Below are 18,051 nucleotides of genomic sequence, written 5' to 3'. Positions count from 1 at the left end.
GTCGAAGTGAAAGGATCCAAGTCAGTAATGCAAACCCATGAATAAATAAAGAGCACTGGTATGAATAACTATATAGGAAAATATAAAAGATTGCATAAGTATAGTTTTTGATTTTGACTTTTTTTTTCTTGTGAGTTAAAAGACTACTAAAGCAATGATTATAAATCTGTGTTAGTAGGTAGATAAAATATATGAATAAAGTACTTTGTATGACAAAACTAAGAAGGAGGAATGGAGCTATAAAGATGCAAAGTTTTTGTATACTATAGATATTATATTGATATTAGTCCAAATTAGATTGTTGTAAATTAAGAGGTTAATTATAATCCTGAGGCAACCACTAAGAAAGTGACCTATAAAAATCATAAAAGAAATAATGAGATAATCAAAATGACCCACTAGAAAATCTCTATTTAACACAGAAGAAGGTAGTAATAAAGTAATAGAGAAACAAAGAAGACCTAAGACAGAAAACAAATAGCAAACTGTCAGAAGTAAATCTTATCAGTAATTGCATTAAATGGATTCAACACTTACAGGGCAGAGATTGGCAGAATATTTAATGTTTTTTTTTAAGTTTATTTATTTATTTTGAGAGGGAGAAAGAGACAGAGCATGCAAGCAGGGGAGGGACAGAGAGAGAGAGAGAGAGGGGGGGGGGGGGGGGAATCCCAAGCAGGTTCTGCACTGTCAGCGCAGAGCCTGATGCAGGGCTTAAACTTACAAGCTGTGAGATCATGAACTGGGCCAAAACCACAAATCAGACACCTAACTGACTGAACCGCCCAGGCTCCCCAGAGATTGGCAGAATATTAAAAAAATTAATAAAACAATAACCCATGATCCAACTATTTATGCTGTCTACAAGAGACACAGTTTAAATTCAAAGATACAATGGGTTGAAAGAAGAATGGGAAAGATACACCATGTAAATTGTACCCAAAAGAAGCTGAATGGCTATCTTAATATCAGATAAAATAGACTTTAAGATAAAAATTGTTACTAAAATCTAATATACAAATGTTCATAGCAACTTTATTTATTTTATTAAGTTTATATTTAAATTCCAGTTAACATACAGTGTTATATTAGTTTCAGGGGTACTTGCAGTACAACACTTGGTGCCCATAGCAAGTGCACTTCTTAATCCCCATCACCCATTTTACTCTCCCACCACCCTCCCACCTCCCCTCTGGTAGCCATCAGTTACAACATTATTTATTTTAGCCAAAAGGTGGAAACAGCCCAGATGTTCATCAACTGATAAATGCATAAATAAAATGTATATTCCATACAGTGTGATATTTATTTAACAATAAAAAGAAATGAAGTACAGTTGACTGTTGAACAACATGGGTTTGAACTACAAGGGTCCACCTATACGTGGATCTTTTTTAGTAAATACAATATAGTACTGTAAATGTATTTTCTCTTATGATTTTCTTAACATTTTCTTTTCTCTAGCTTACTTTATTGTAATGAATGCAGTATATAATACATATAACATACAAAATGTATGCTCTTTGACTATGTTGTTGCTAAGGCTTCTAGTCAACAGTTATTAGTAGTTAAGTTTTTGGAGAGTCAAAAGTTATAGGTTTTTGACTGTGTCAGGGGTCCATGACCCTAACCCTCACATTGCTCAAGTGTCAACTCTACTAATATGTGCTATACCATGTTTAACCTTGGAAATATTAAGCTAAGTGAAAGATACCAGCACAAAAAAACACATATTGTATGATTCCATTTTATGAGACATTCAGAATATTTACGGAGATCAAAAATGGGTAGGTAGTTGCTTTAACTGGGGGTGGAATGTGGGAGGTAGGAATGGGGATTGACTGCTAAATGAGGTTTCTGTTAAGGGATGAAAGTACTACAAATTACATTTTAGCGATGGTTGTACAATCTTGTAAATAAACTGAAAAACATTGGATAGTGTGCTTCAAATGAATGAATTATGTGATATATGAATTATATCTCAATAAAGTTGTTAAAAATACCTTTAGGAATCATACTTATTTATAAGGAGATCATCATGTTTGAGAAATATTTTAAAAGAAAAGATTGTGGGGCACCTGGGTGGCCTAGTCAGTTAATCATCTGACTCTTGATTTTGGCTCAGGTCATGATCTCTCAGTTTGTGAGATCAAACCCCATATGGGGTTCTGCACTGGCAGTGCAGACCCTGCTTGGGATTCTCCCTCTCTCTCTGCCTCTCCCCCACTCATGCTCTGTATCTCCCTCAAAATAAACATTTAAAAATAAATAAATAAAAGATTATAAATCACAATGTTACTTATTTGTGTTTTACTGACAAAAATAAAAACCAACAAATAAAAAAATCCAAGCTGCTACTCTCACTATACTTCTGACACCAAAGATGCTAGCTTTTCTACACCAAACAGTTCTCTAATTCTCTAATTCTCTGTGGACATCAGCTGGAGGTCCAAGAATTAGTACAGACTCCACAGTTTAAGGGTTCAATCACATAAGACTGCCCCCATGTCTTCAGATGCCAGCCTCAAGCCCAGGCCACCAGTACCTCTGACCAACAAGCTGTAAATCAGGGGTTCCTAATTTGCTAGAATGGCTCATATAGCCCAGGAAGTTACTTTACTATTACTGGTTCGTTAAAAAGGATGTATATTAAAAAGGAGCTCTCTGAACTCTAAAATTTAGGGGTTTTTATGGAGATTTTTCATTGCTCATTGGTGATTAACTCTGTCTCCAGACCCATTCCCTTTCCTGGAGGTCAGGGTGGGGTGAGGCTGAAAAAACTGTTAAGTATGCCTTGGTCCTTCTGGTGACGAGACCCCATCCTGAAGCTATCTAAGACCCCCCAGCCACCAGTCATTCTCATTAGCCTACAAAAAACACTTCTAATCACTCCGGAGATTCCAAGGTTCTTAGAAGCTTTTTTTCTGACAAAGATCCACCTATCACTCATATCACTTAGGAAATTACAAGGGTTTTAGGAGTTGTGTCAGGAGCCAGGGACAAGGACTAAATATGTATTTCTTATGCTACTACTCACACAAGCATTCAACAACAACAAACCTGTGGGCACAAGGATAGACATATAGACCAGTGGAATAGAACTGAGAGTCCAGGAATAAACCCATACATTTATGGCCAATTGATTTTTGACAGAGGTGGCAAGACCAGTCAGTGGGGAAAGACTGTCCTCTTCAATAAATGGTGCTAGGATACCAGGATATTCACATGCAAAAGAATGGAGTTGGACTCCTACCAAATACCATATATAAAAATTCAACATGGATCAAAGATCTAATATAAAAGGCAAAACTGTAAACCCTTGAGAAGAAGACATGGGAAATGTTCATGACTTTGTATTTGACAATGGATTCTTAGGTATACCACCAAAAGCGTAATCAACAAAAGAAAAAATAGGTAAATTGGACTTAATCAAAATTGTCAAGAAAGTGAAAAGACAAACCTACAGAATGGAAGAAAATATTTGTAAATCATATATCTGAGAAGAGTGTAGTATCTGGAAAATATAGAGAACACTTGTAACTCAACAATAAGATGTCCCAATATTAAAATGGGCAAAAAGAGTTCAACAGACATTTATCCAGAGATACACAAATAGCTGACAAGCACGCGAAAAGATGTTCAACATCAATAGTCACTAGGGAATTGCAAATCAAGACCACAGTGAGGTACCACCCATTGGGATGGTTGTAATTTTTTTTAATGGGAAATAACAAGTATTGGCAAGGATGTGGAGTATTGGAATCCTTGTACATCAGTAGTGGAAATGTAAAATGATTCAGCTCCTGTGGAATACAGATTGATGGTTCCTCAAAAAATTTAACATAAAGTTACCTTTTGACCTAGCAATTCCACACCTAGGCATGTACCCAGGAAAAATAATGAAAACATGTCCATGCAAAAACATGTCCATACGCAGATATTCATAGCAGCATTATTTGTAATAGCTAAAAGATGAAAACAACCCAAAAGTTCACCATGGGATGAATGGATAAACCAAAATCTATACAGAAATGGAATACCACTCAACCCTAAAAAGGAATGAAGTACTGATACAGGCTACAACATGGATAAACCTTGAAAACCTCACTGAAGTGAAATAAGTCAGACACAAAAGGTCACATATTTTATGATTCCATTTATATGAAATATTTAGGTATCTACAAGACAAAAGATTAGTGGTTGTCAGGGGCTGGGGGGAGGGGAGATGGTCCCTAACTTTTAATATACACAGGGATTTTTTGAATAGTGGAAATGTTTTGAACCCATATAGAGGTGGTGGTTGCACAATATTGTGAATGTACTAAGTGTCTCTGAATTGAACTCTTTAAAATGGGTAATTTTATGTTATGTGAATTTAATCTCAATAGTAAGGAGACAGGAGGAGATAGGAGGGTGGATTTTGGCCCACATGCCATTGTTTGCCTACCCCTGTCTAAGCATTTGCAAATACTTCCCTTTGTTAGAGCTTTTCTCTTCACCTTGTGACCTCTTACTCCAGCCTAGGTGTCACTAGGAAGCCTTCCCTGACTCAACAGACTGTGTGAGGTCACAGCATTTCACTCTATCCTGGCTCATAGCAGTCAGCACCCTGTATTGCTTGCTTCCTTGCTAGAAACTCTTATCATGTGTCCTTAAGGGAAGGGTCTGGGTCATACTTTCCTTTTTTTTCTTCTTTTTTTTTTCCTTTTTTTAACTTTTTAATGTTTATTTTTGAGAGAGAGAGAGAGAGAGAGGGAGGGAGAGTGTACAAGCTGGGAAGGAGCAGAGAGAGAGAGAGAGGGAGACACAGAATCCAAAGCAGGCTCCAGGCTCTGAGCTATCAGCACAGAGCCCAATGTAGGGCCTGAACCCACAAACCATGAGATCATGACCTGAGCCAAAGTCCAACACTTAACCAACTGAGCCACCCAGGCACCCATATTCACTTTCTTATCCTTAGCCCTTCACATGGTGCCTGGCACAAAAGAAAGCATTTTTGCATTCAATCTTTGTCAGCTACGATCCTCAACATGCCTTTTCCCAAAGCACACATAATACTCAGCACCCCCATGAGGTAGACTTTACCAGGCAGGAGCCTAAGGCTCAGAAGCAGGTCACAGACCCAAAGCTACACCTGTCGCCTCTGAGTGGGTCCATGAGGACAGGCAGTGAAAGAATCCAGGTCTGTCTTGATCTGAGGTGTTCTCTCTGCTGCTTCTTTTCTTCTTCGCTTTAGTTTAGTCTTCTCTAGCATTGGGACTCAAAGGCATTATCTCTATATCATCTCCAATCTTCCCACCCTCCCCTGGGAGGGTGAGTCTTATCCTATACTTACTCTCATTTAAAAATTTTCTTGTTCATTCTGTTGTTAGAGTGTACACATTTGTATTTATCTACAAGTTGCTCCCCTACTTCTCCCCCTTCCCAGCCCTTGGCAACCACTGGTCCACTCTGTCTCTGGATATTTCATATATGGAAATCATGATATGTGGCCTTTGTGAGTGGCTTCTTTCACTTTGCATGTTTTCAAGGTTTATCCATGTTGTAGCATGAATTGGTATTTTGTGTAGTACTTTCACACAAGTCTTCCAGTAGAAAAGTACAAAGGAGGGGCGTCTGGGTGGCTCAGTCAGTTAAGTGTCCGACTTCGGCTCAGGTCACGATCTTGCGGTTCCTGAGTTCAAGCCCCGCGTCAGGCTCTGTGCTGATGGCTCAGAGCCAGGAGCCTGTTTCAGATTCTGTGTTTCCCTCTCTCTCTGCCCCTCCCCTGTTCATGCTCTGTCTCTCTCTGTCTCAAAAATAAATAAACGTTAAAAAAAATTAAAAAACAAAAAAAAGTACAAAGGAAAGGATCTTTAAAAAGAAAAAAGTTGAAGCCTTTGTCCCCCCCCCCCCCACCTTTTTGCCTTTGTTTCCCTTTTTAAGGCATGGAGGTAGGTGGCAGATACACTAAGGATCTGAATTTTACCCAGATTGCATAGGGCTCATTTGGCTGGGGTGGTTATTTGAATGTTGAGGTCTAAGAGCTTGAGCTGTGGTGCTGTCATGTCTCATTTACTTAGCTTTTTGAGCACTTGACATTGGGTACAAATGTATTGAAATTCTTTGCTAGAAAATGTAAGTTCTAAGTTTTATGAAAGATATTAGCTTTATTGGGTTTTATTAAATACTATTTTTGCTATTTCTAAATTTCAGAAAACCCAATTTTCAAAATTAGCCAATAATCTCCTGATTTAATTACTCTTTATACTTTAGAGTTTGTCCTCCCAAGACTTACTTTAATTTTTTTTTTTTTTGAGAGAGAGAGAGAGAGAGGCAGAGTGCAAATGGGGGGAGGGGCAGAGAGAGGAAGACACAGGCCACAGGCTCTCACCTGTCAGCTCAGAGCCCAACGTGGGGCTCGAACCCATGAACTGCGAGATCATGACCTGAGCCAAAGTGGGAGGCTCAACTGACTGAGCCACCCAGGTGCCCCTCCCAAGACTTACTTTATTTTTTTTAATTTTTTTAATGTTTTATTTATTTTTGACAGAAAGACAAAGCATGAGCAGGGGAGGGGCAGAGAGAGAGAGAGGGAGACACAGAATCCGAAGCACACTCCAGGCTCTGAGCTGGCAGCACAGAGCCCGACGCGGGGCTCAAACTCACAGACCGCAAGATCATGACCTGAGCCGAAGTCGGATGCTCAACTGACTAAGCCACCCAGGCGCCCCTCCCAAGACTTACTTTAAATGAATATTTACATGTGTGTGTCTAGAATGTGTGTGTATTTATATATTTATGTATTTATTTACATATACAAACCTTGTATGTGCACTCAAATATACACAAACATACATATATGCATACCTGTGTGTATACACACATTTTGCATTTAACAAATTGGGACCATCTATCTTAGTGTTTTGAAGTCATATTTTTTCCCTGGTGTTTGCAGCCGTCTTTACACATCAAATTTAGAGTTCTATCATGTCTTTTAATATCTAATAGGCTTATTTTTATTAGAGAAACTAGGTCAACATGTGAAACTTTCATTTTAGGAACATTTAACAATTTATATCTTCTCTTTTCTCTCTCTTTCATTGCAAAATGTCTTTTCTTAGCAAAACCGTGTAGTTGGGGCAATGCAACTCTACTCTGTGGATAGGAAAGTTTCACAACCCATAGAAGGCCATGCTGCTGCTTTTGCAGAGTTCAAGAGCGAAGGGAATGCCAAGCCTGCCACCCTTTTCTGCTTTGCTGTACGTAGTCCCACAGGGGGCAAGGTAAGATCTCCACTTTCTTTTCTCCCTTAGAAAAGTGTCCTGAGTCACTGTTAAGAGTCTGTACAGTGTAAATTGGTAGCCACTTAGCCAGCAATCCAAAACCAGTTTATAATTGGGAGTGGGGAATAGTCTGCAGGTGCTTCGTATAAATGAAGGCTTTTACAGTATTTAGAACAACTCATCTATTGTACATGTTGGTGGTTTCACAGCCAATCTTTGTAAAGTCAGTGACGTGAAGTCACCTATCAATTAATTGGTCCCTTTGCCCTAAAAATCCTCTTTGACAAAGTCTACTGAGCATGGGCTAGGCACACATGGTTTCTGCTCTCACACAGCAGTCTCATGGAGGCAACAGCTGTGAAAGAACCACTGTATGCCATCCTAACGAAAGGCACAGGTCCTATGTGGTTCTCCCTAGGTGCTGGGGTTGGGGTGGGAGCTGTAAGGAGAAGGCCATGCTCTGGGAGCAAGTTGAGTTTTATTCGGCTCGAGTGCATGGCTAGCATCTGTTTGGCAGGAGTGCCATGGGCAGAGCTATGAGGTCTAAGAGTTCATGATGTCAGTGAGACCTGCGATTCCAGGGTTGCATCACTTACTTGGAAAGTGGCCTGAAAACATGGTCCTTATCTCAGTATACTCTTATCATACTTCCTGAACTCATTATTTTGGGTTGGTCACTAGCCCTGAAGTATTCCCCAAAGAAGAGCACTGGATCAGTATGTGGCTTCCTAGACTTCCTCATCTTGAATATGGCTAATTGTCTCTCATGTAATAAATATCATGCCCTCCTTAACTGAGAACCAATAGAAAAATAGGAGTCAGGCAAAAATATCAGCCTACTCTGTCACCTTAGACTGAGGCGTTCTACCTCGTCACAGACAGCCGGGCAGCCACAGTCACCCTTGAAAGAACAGAACCCTTCCTGGCCGAGCTGCCTGTGAAGAAGAGCACAGAACAAGCACCCCTGTAAGACAGGTGTGCCTGCTTATCTCCTGCACTCAGCTGTCAGGCAGGCTGGTCCCCTCAGGGCAGTCTTCATGGCAGAGACCCCCACAGCAGCTGTCCCAAGAGCCACCTATATTCTGTGGTTGAATCTCCCCTCCCCTGCCCTAGTGGCAGGTGGGGGTCCCTTCAGTGATTTCCTCAGCCTGTGCCCTTTGCACAGGCCTTCCTTCTAATCCAGCCCAGCTGCACTTATGGCTCTCTAGTCTCATATGGATCCCAGTTTTGTCTGCACTCCAGTTACTTGTTCCTTTCTCACAGGCAGTTACCACTTGTCCATAGTCTCGCCCTTCTCTCACCACCTCCCAAAGAAGCCTGGCTTCTTTACCCAGGCCCCCACTTCTGTTGGCAGTGCCACCATCCTTCCCAACTCTTAAGAAGAAAGCAGAGTTCTCAAGCTCCATTCTGTTTGTGTTGCCACTGTCCAGCCTCTAGCAAGTCTCACATCTGTAGCACATGAGTCTCTTGTTACCCATATTTGGGTTAGAGAATAGGTCCTCAGACCCACTCCACCCATCAAAAAGCATTTCCCCAAACTACCATTTCTCTTAAAGTGCCTGTATGCTAGGAGTTTCAGTCTCCCTGCATCTTAACTCACAGTGGCCCCTGCTCACTTGCTACATCAGCCCTCCCCTTCTAGCCCATCTCTCTGCTTGCCTCAAGCCTCTTTGGTGTTTCCCTTCTCCCTCTCTGCTAGGCCAAATCCAAACTAAGTGTATACTCATAAGTTTCCTCTACTGGACACCCCCTCCAACCCTCATTGTTTCACGTCTCTGATCCACCTCCACTCATGATTTTTTCCCCAGACTTGTTTCTAGCTGTGGTACCTTTTTATTAGATGAGAGGAACTTGAAGCTGTTCTGATAAAAGCAGGGACAGAACTCCTTGTCCACTGTCATTCTTTCCGATTCTCCAAGGATTTTTATGCCCCCCAGAATAACCTTAAAAAAACTCTCAGGCCTTTGGCACGATCAACTGTCTTGTGAGTTTGGCATTCAGTTACATGATCTTGTCAGTTGATGTGTGTTAGCCTGAGCCCATGTCCAGGAGAGCCCCTTGTTTCATGGGTATTCACACTAATGGCCAGAGAGGGGGCAAGTGACTCAGTCAACATGCTAGAACTAAACTTTGCTCAGGTTTCCTGGCATTGGTTTTTCCTATTGTCCTTGGTAGCGGGCAGTAGGTTAGTGAATAGCATGAGCACTCCAACCAAGAGATTTTCTTGTCTTGTTTGAATGTAACTTTTATCATTAGTCTTACAGAGCATGGACTATGGCTGTACTTAACTGTACATTAGTTAGCATTAGTCTGCCACCAATATGTTTCCTTGGATTGACCTAAATCTCTTATCTAGTTGCACATAATCGAAGTCGGACAGCCTGCAGCAGGAAACCAGCCTTTTGTAAAGAAAGCTGTGGATGTGTTTTTCCCTCCAGAGGCTCAGACTGATTTCCCAGTGGCTATGCAGGTATGAATGTGCTGCCTGCTACGTGAGTGAGAGCAAATCACAGATCTTGGGTGGAGGGGAACAGCAGATAATAGGTTCCTGTGCTTCAGAAGAATCCCAAATAGATACATGAGAACACAGAGAAGATAATGTCAGTGTTCATGTTTTAACTCATGCTGCTTTAACAACAGTCTGGAAAGAGCACTCTTTTCTACAAACAGGACTTTGTCTGACACATACCGAAGTCCCAGACCTTTCCCTTTTTATTATGAAAGATTAAATGTTCACTGTAGTACAAAAATATAAAGAAGAAAACAGTCTTCTCTAGCTGAACCAATTGGCTGTAAAATATATCAAAGATTTCACTATTTATTATATTTAAAAAGTTAGATACATCTTTTCTGAACAAAATTGGAATCACATTATATATGTAAGATCATACAGTCTACCTCCCCCCATTTTTGCTCAGTACATCATAGACATTTCTATAAGGTATGCCATTCTTTGTTAATATCTGGGGAAGTAAACATTTATTTTTAGGGATGTAGTATAATTGTAGGATAGTTTAGTTATTTGCTTTTTTCTGTTCTCAAATATTTGACAATACTTAATGATGCTTTCTTTTTTAATTTTTTAATATTTTTAAGCTAGATTTCTAGAAATAGTATGTGATCAAATGCAGTTTTTTTTCCACAAAGTGAAATTGACCTTTTCTCTATCTTACAAAAATACATATTGTCCATTAATTTCCAATAATATCAATAAACATAATAGTAGAATTAAATATCCACTGAAATCCTACCCCACTGATAACTGTGACTGCCCCCTTTGGAAGTATCTTTGTATGCATACATTTACAAACATATATGCAAATAGAGTCTTATGAAATGGCTTGGCACTGGCCTTGGGCTTTATGACCTTTTCTCATTATGTTGCAGACCAACACCACTCCAATAAAATGCATATAATATTTTAATGTCTATATTATCTTTTCTGTAGATGTGCCCTAATTGATTTAGACAATCCCCCATTGGGTATTTATAGTGAATGCTTCTAGGAGCATTATTGTCCATATATCTTTGTGCATCAGTCCAAGGATAAACTGCCACATGTGAAATTGCTGCGTCAGGGGCATGTGTACAACCACACTGGCCAGTTCCTACTCCTGCCACCACCTCCCTGATAGCTGGACAGTGTCCAATGAGCTTCATGTCCTTCCTGTGGTTAATGTCGAGGTGGAATGAGTTTACCACTCATATGCATCTTGTTAATTACCTCTTCCTGATCTTGGCAGTTTTTCTCTTGGGGGGTCTTTATCTTACTTGTAAGAACTCTGTAGTTTTTGGATACTAATGCCTGATGTATTTCAAATAAATATTTTTTCATAGTCATAACAGAAGTTTATTTGAGTGTGTTCCACCTTGTAGAAGTTTTGCATTTTTATGTGGCTTTGGTGTCATGTTTTAAAAAGAATTCTACACCCCAAGGTGAAGAAAATATTCACCATATTTTCTTCTATTACTTTCTTAGTTTTATTTGCTTTTTAAAAAATTATTTTTAATGTTTATTTTTGAGAGACAGAGACAGAGTATGAGTGGGGTTGGGGCAGATAGTGATGGAGACACAGAATCCGGAGCAGGCTCCAGGCTCTGAGCTGTAAGCACAGAGCCCAACATGGGGTTCAAATTCACAGACTGCCAGATCATGACCTGAGCCAAAGTTGGATGCTTAACCGACTGAGCTACCCAGGAACCCCAGTTTTATTTGCTTGTTATGTAAAAATCTTTGACTCATCTGGGATTTACATTGATAAAAAACAGGATGGAGAGTCAATTCTTTACCCTCATCCTGTATCCCCATATAGCCAGCTGGTTATATTAACATTGTGATATGAAATACCTACTCATTCATGTTAAATTCTTATATGTTTGATTCTACTTCAAGATTCTCAGTTCTGTTTGTTTTTATTTCTTCCTATGCTAGTACCCCACTTTATTTTTTACTACCATACTTTGATTTTTTAAATTTTTTTAATGTTTATTTATTATTGAGAGACACAGAGAGACACTACATGAGCATGGGAGGGGCAGAGAGAGTAGGAGACACAGAATCCAAAGCAGGCTCCAGGTTCTGAGCTGTCAGCACACAGCCCAACGTGGGGCTCGAACTCACAAACTGCGACATCATGACCTGAGCTGAAGTTGGACGCTTAACTGACTGAGCCACCCAGGCACCCCTACCATACTTTTAAAATTACTATAATTTTGAGGGGTGCCTGGATGGCTTGGTTGGCTAAGCCTCCAACTTCATCTCAGGTCATGATCTCATGGTTTGTGGGTTCAGGCCTATGTCAGGCTCTGTGCTGACAGCTCAGAGCCTGGAGCCAGCTTCAGATTCTGTGTCTCCCTCTCTCTGCCCTTCTCCCTCTCACTCTCTGTCTCTCTCTCTCAAAAGTGAATAAACATTAAAAAAAATAATAGAGTAAAATAATAAAATAAAGTAACATAATGATAGGTTTTGAGCGCCTGGCTGGCTCAGTTGCTGGCTGTGACTCTTGATCTTGCAGTGGAGATCTTTAAATTAAAAAAAATTTTTTTTGATGTTTATTTATTTTTGAGAGAGAGAGACAGAGTGTGAGCAGCAAGTGGTAGAGAGAGAGAGGAAGACACAAAATCTGAAGCAGGCTCCAGGCTCTGAGCTGTCAGCACAGAGCCCAACATGGAGCTCGAACTCATGAACCACAAGATCATGACCTGAGCTGAAGTTGGATGCTTAACCAATTGAGCCACTCAGGTGCCCCGAGATCTTTTAATTTTTAAAATAAACAAACAAATAAAATTACTGTAGGTTTCATAATAATTTTTTTTTTTAGAGAGAGAAAGAGAACGATAGCACAATCAGAGGAGCAAGGGGGAGCAGAGGGGCAGAGGGAGGGAGCAAGAGGGAGAGAGAAAGAGAATCCCAAGCAGGGGTCACACTCAGTGTGGAGCCCAGTGGGGCACTTGATCTAACGACTGCAAGAATCAAGAGTCAGATGCTTAACCAACTGAACCACCCAGGCACCCCTATAATAACTTTTTTGTTAACATTTATTTATTTTTGGGAGAGAGAGAGCGAGTGAGCAAGCGTGCAAGTCGGGGAGGGGCAGAGGGAGAGGGAGACACAGAATCCTTAGCAGGCTCCAGGCTCTGAGCTGTCAGCACAGAGCCCAATATGGGGCTTGAACTCACGAGCTGTGAGATCATGAGCTGAAGCTGGATGCCTAACCAACTGAGCCACACAGGCAGCCCCCTTATAATAACTTTTTAAAGTTTATTTTGTTTTTAGTAATCTCTATACCCCACGTGGGGCTTGAACTCATGAACTAGAGCCCTGAGATCAAGAGTCACATGTTTTTCCAACTGAGCCAGCCAGGCGCCCCATACAGTAATTTAATTTGGCAAGTTAATCAGTCTTTCTCCCACCCCTTCAGAATTTCTCATGTGTTAAATCTTCTGTAGGAGTTAATACAACTTGGCAAAGGTCAAAGGTTACTAAATGGTGGTGGAGGGCAAGCTGAAATGTGAACACAGTGTATGAGGTCTTTTTCCAGAACTTGCCCCTGATTTTATGAACTTGCAGCTTCTTCTAAAAGGATTTGGTAAGGAAGTAAGGAGAGGATAGTTATACCTGAAGGATAAATGAATAGCCTAATTTATTGGACCTTTATTTGAGAAGAGTTGGCCAAAGTATTGGCTTTAAAACTATTCTCAAGTGAATAAACTGAGGGTTGATGGGGGGTGGGAGGGAGGGAAAAGTGGGTGACGGGCATTGAGGAGGGCACCTGTTGGGATGAGCACTGGATGTTGTATGAAAACCAATTTGACAATAAATTTCATATTAAAAAAATAAAATAAAAAAAGATAAAACTATCCTCAAGTGGGTAGGACTTGACTGGAATCAACTTGGGATCTACATCTCAGCAGCATAATGCTCCCCACCAATAGTAAGTGATCTCTTGGGCTTAATAACTCAAGATCTTTCATCATTTGTGAGCTCTTTTGCCCTATTTGGCTTCTTTCTATCTGTTCTGTATCTTCCTATAGATTGGAGCTAAACATGGTGTTATTTACTTGATCACGAAATATGGCTATCTTCACATGTATGACCTAGAGTCTGGCGTGTGCATCTACATGAACCGTATCAGTGCTGACACGATATTTGTCACTGCTCCACATGAATCTACTTCTGGAATTATTGGTGTCAACAAAAAGGGACAGGTATGGAACTTGGAGGGTTCATCTCCTACCTTTTCCATTCACTAGGGACTAGAGCTTAACTTTTACTCCTCCAAGACAGTGGTCAAGTATAGTTACCTCCTGTTATTCAACTTATACCCATGTCTCCCTTCTACTTCTTGCCATTACTTTATATCACTCCTAACACAGGATCGATTCTGAGAAGAGAGTAGCTCCCTTACTGCATGAAGCTTCTCTCAGTGAAGCAGCAGTTCTGATACACACCAGGCCAGACACATACTGATTGGGGAGGGTTGAAAAGCAAGTACTATGCTACCTAAATTACCTCTCTCAACTAAAGTTAAATTTTTTTTTAATGTTTGTTTTATTTTTGACAGAGAGAGAGAGAGAGAGAGAGAGAGAGAGAGAGAGACAGAGCATGAGTGGGGGAGGGGCAGAGAGAGAGGGAGATACAGAATCTGAAACAGGCTCCAGGCTCCAAGCTGTCAGCAGAGTCCAACATGGGGCTTGAACTCACAGACAGCGAGATCATGACCTGAGCCGAGGTTGGATGCTCAACTGACTGAGCCACCCAGGCACCCCTCTCAACTAAAGTTAAAAAAAAACAGTTAATAGAAGAAAATCTGTGCTTTTTTTTTAATTTTTTTTTTTATTTTTAGTGTTTATTTGAGGGAGAGAGACAGAGTGCGAGCAGGGGAGGGGCAGAGAGAGAGGGAGACACAGAATCTGAAGCAGGCTCCAGACTCTGAGCTGTCAGCACAGAGCCGGATGCGGGGCTCAAATTCACAAACCGCGAGATCATGACCTGAGCCAAAGTCAAACGCTCAACCAACCAAGCCACCCAGACGCCCTGAAAATCTGTGCTTTAAAAAAAAGAACATTTAAGAAGAAAAACTGTCGGTTCCACACCCCCAAATAGGTCATTTTGGCAGAGTGATCATCTTGAACACATCACTGGTCAATGTCCATGCAACTTTATTTTTTTTCTCACTTGGTATTTTTATAGTCTTTTAAAATAACTACATGGAATCCCATGCTGTGTCTCTACCATGATATTCTGTTGTGTTGCCATTAGGTGTTTGGCTCCTGTGCATTCTGTCACTGTTAGAGCCAACATTCTAGGCATACTCAGCCTGAGCTTTAGAATTTTGCTGATACTGCAGTACCTGAGAGCAGGATGTAGTAGTATGTGTATATGGAGCACTTTTCTAGGCTAGGCCAGTCTCACTTGTTGGGTCTTTATAGGTGCTGTCAGTTTGTGTCGAGGAAGATAACATTGTGAATTATGCAACCAGTGTGCTTCAAAATCCAGACCTTGGTCTGCGCTTGGCCATTCGTAGTAACTTGGCTGGGGCGGAGGAGTTATTCGTGAGAAAATTCACTACCCTCTTTGCACAGGGGAGCTATGCTGAAGCCGCCAAAGTAGCAGCATCTGCACCAAAGGTAATGGCCCTACAACACTGTGTACCAATCTGAGTGTGAAATAAATTATAAAAGCATTCCACTACTGATGTTGGAGTGTCTTGCTGTTTTGTTAGTTGTTGTAGCTTTAAAATTTGTGCCAATGGCATGACAACAATGAGAAATCAACAAAAAGCACAATCCTGCTGCAACAACATTTTTTTATTCTCTTCCAGTTCTCATCTACATACATACATACATATTTCTCATGCAGCTTCTTAGCTTAGGAAATACAGAGCTGTATTATACATCAAGTAGTTGTACCCTGTTTTATTTAGTCATGTTCTGCTCTCGACTTTCTCTGCTCATCTAGAGTGTAACAGTACTGCTTAGGGCATTTTTTTCTGTTTATTTCATTAGGATAAATTGTCCAGGCCTAGATCTGCTCCTAATTAAATAAAGGGTTTTGAGTTGCTTTTCGTTGAAACGATTTCTTCTTTCAAGGGATACTTATGAACAAACCATTTCTAGTCTTCACGCATGACTTTTGAGTATTTTGAATTAGAACATAATAATGGTAGAACTTCACTATTGCCAGGCTGATTTAAAAGCCTAATTCTCACTGCAGCATGCTAGGGAGGAAGTTTCTTCCTAGAAATCACCTGTGAGACTGAGACTCACTGTGTTTGTGGTTTTTGCTGAAGGTGGAAGCCATTGCCTTGGTAGAGGACTTTCTGTCCCTGACAATTCTGTGTGGAATTTCCATCGGCAAATTTTTTTTTAATATTTATTTATTTTTGAGAGAGAGAGCGAGAGACTGTGGGTGAGTTGGGAGGGGCAGAAAGAGAGGGAGACACAGAATCCGAAGCAGGCTCCAGGCTCTAAGCTGTCAGCACAGAGCCTGACATGGGGCTCGAACCCACAAACTGTGAAGTTGGCTGCTGAACCAACTGAGCCACCCAGGCACCCCAGCAATTTTTTTTTTTTAATACAAGGGAGTTAAGTAAAGGGACAGCCTTTGAGTACAGCATAACAACCTATATTTCCATTTGTCATAGGGAGTCCTGCGTACCAGTGACACAGTTCGGAAGTTCCAAAGTATTCCCGCCCAGCCTGGGCAGGCCTCTCCTTTGCTCCAGTACTTTGGAATCCTCCTTGACCAGGGTCAGCTCAATAAACTTGAATCCTTAGAACTTTGCCGTCCAGTGCTTCAGCAGGGTCGCAAGCAACTCTTAGAAAAGTGGCTGAAAGAAGATAAGGTACAAACACTTATGAAATCACAGCCCTCAGCACAGTTATTAAACTAGATCACAGGTTCCTCTGGTCCTAATCTTGCCCTCTCTCTTTGGCACACCACAGCTGGAGTGTTCAGAAGAACTTGGAGATTTGGTCAAAACTGCTGACCCTACACTTGCTCTGAGTGTGTATCTTCGGGCAAATGTGCCGAGCAAGGTTATCCAGTGTTTTGCAGAAACAGGCCAATTCCAGAAAATTGTCCTCTATGCCAAAAAGGTAATACGTGCCTAACCATTAGCATTTCACAGATAATTAATTTGTGGTAGGTGGTTGCTGATTCTGAAGTTTATAAAATACCCTTCCTTCTCTGGAAGTGCTTTGGTGTGAGTTGTCAGTGTTGCTGCTAGCATCTGTCATTCGGTGATAATGATTCTATTCTCTTCAGTTTTTTATTTTCCTGTCTTATTTTTACAGTCCTTCCAGTTCCCTTCCACTTGGGGATTTTCCTGTAATTTTTTTCTTTTTCTCCCTTCTCCCTCGTGCCCCTCAGCACCGTCTGTGTGTTAAATCCATGTTTTGGCGGGCTTCCACTGCAGCTTGTGCCCAAAGCTCACTGGACGATGTGTTGGGTTTAGTCAGAGCTTGCACACTGGTTTGGATGACTTCTTTATGGTCCAGGCTGTTTGTGTAGTTGATTGTGTCTCTGCATACATGGCAGAGCTTTGAAGTGGATGTTGTATTTGGCAGAGATCCTGCACATACGCATGCTAATACTGCTCCTCATTTCTTTGTAAACACAGGTTTAAAACAAAGGATGGGAGCTTTTTTTCTTAAATACTCAAGGTGTTTTGTTTATTTTTTTGATGGGTGTTCCCTTGCCTCTAGGTTGGCTATACCCCAGACTGGATCTTTTTACTGAGGAGTGTGATGAGAATCAGTCCAGACCAGGGCCTGCAGTTTTCTCAAATGCTAGTGCGAGATGAGGAGCCATTGGCCAATATTGACCAGGTGAGCATGAGTTGTTTGGGATAGCTTTTTATGGCTTTGTATAATTCTCAAGAAGATGCCTTTTTATTTGTTTTTCTCTTACCAGTGTCTTCCAGTCTAAAAAATCTGATGTATTTTGTCTTCTATTCTTTTATTATTTGAATACTGTCACTTACCTTTGTTTTGAAGTATTTTAGAGGATTCATCTGTCAGGTTGTGAGAATGTTATTTCTTTTGTGTGGTGGTTGGTGGCGGGGAGCGAGGATGTCATTTTAAAATGGTAGCCCCACTTCACTATCCTCTGCTGACTAAGGCCACCTGAGCTCTCTCTGTGTACTGGTTACGGTAAGTGCTCTCAGGTCTGTAGACTTTCATCCTGTGGGTGTTTGGCTCACCTGGAGTTAGGTGAACATGAGACCATTATTTTAGCATAACACACTTAGTGTGTAGACATAAACACATGTCAGGTTACCTT

At 40.9% G+C, this 18,051-nt stretch overlaps 1 protein-coding gene across 2 annotated transcripts in view; it reads left to right on the top strand.

Moving 5' to 3' along the window:
• Positions 1–18,051, top strand: part of CLTCL1 (clathrin heavy chain like 1) — a 103,150-nt gene that overhangs the window by 32,783 nt on the left and 52,316 nt on the right. For both annotated transcript variants that reach the window (XM_030336529.1, XM_030336530.1), the window contains exons 4-10: positions 7,104–7,265; positions 9,622–9,735; positions 13,800–13,973; positions 15,198–15,395; positions 16,412–16,612; positions 16,713–16,865; positions 17,475–17,597. In XM_030336529.1, the coding sequence (XP_030192389.1) occupies positions 7,104–7,265; positions 9,622–9,735; positions 13,800–13,973; positions 15,198–15,395; positions 16,412–16,612; positions 16,713–16,865; positions 17,475–17,597 (1,125 nt within the window). The remainder of the gene's footprint in view (positions 1–7,103; positions 7,266–9,621; positions 9,736–13,799; positions 13,974–15,197; positions 15,396–16,411; positions 16,613–16,712; positions 16,866–17,474; positions 17,598–18,051) is intronic.

Source organism: Lynx canadensis, chromosome D3 (genome assembly GCF_007474595.2).
Source record: "Lynx canadensis isolate LIC74 chromosome D3, mLynCan4.pri.v2, whole genome shotgun sequence".
In the NCBI taxonomy this organism is placed as follows: domain Eukaryota; kingdom Metazoa; phylum Chordata; class Mammalia; order Carnivora; family Felidae; genus Lynx; species Lynx canadensis.
The sequence above is the reverse complement of the archived record's forward strand: the minus strand, read 5'-3'. Positions and strand labels throughout refer to the sequence as shown.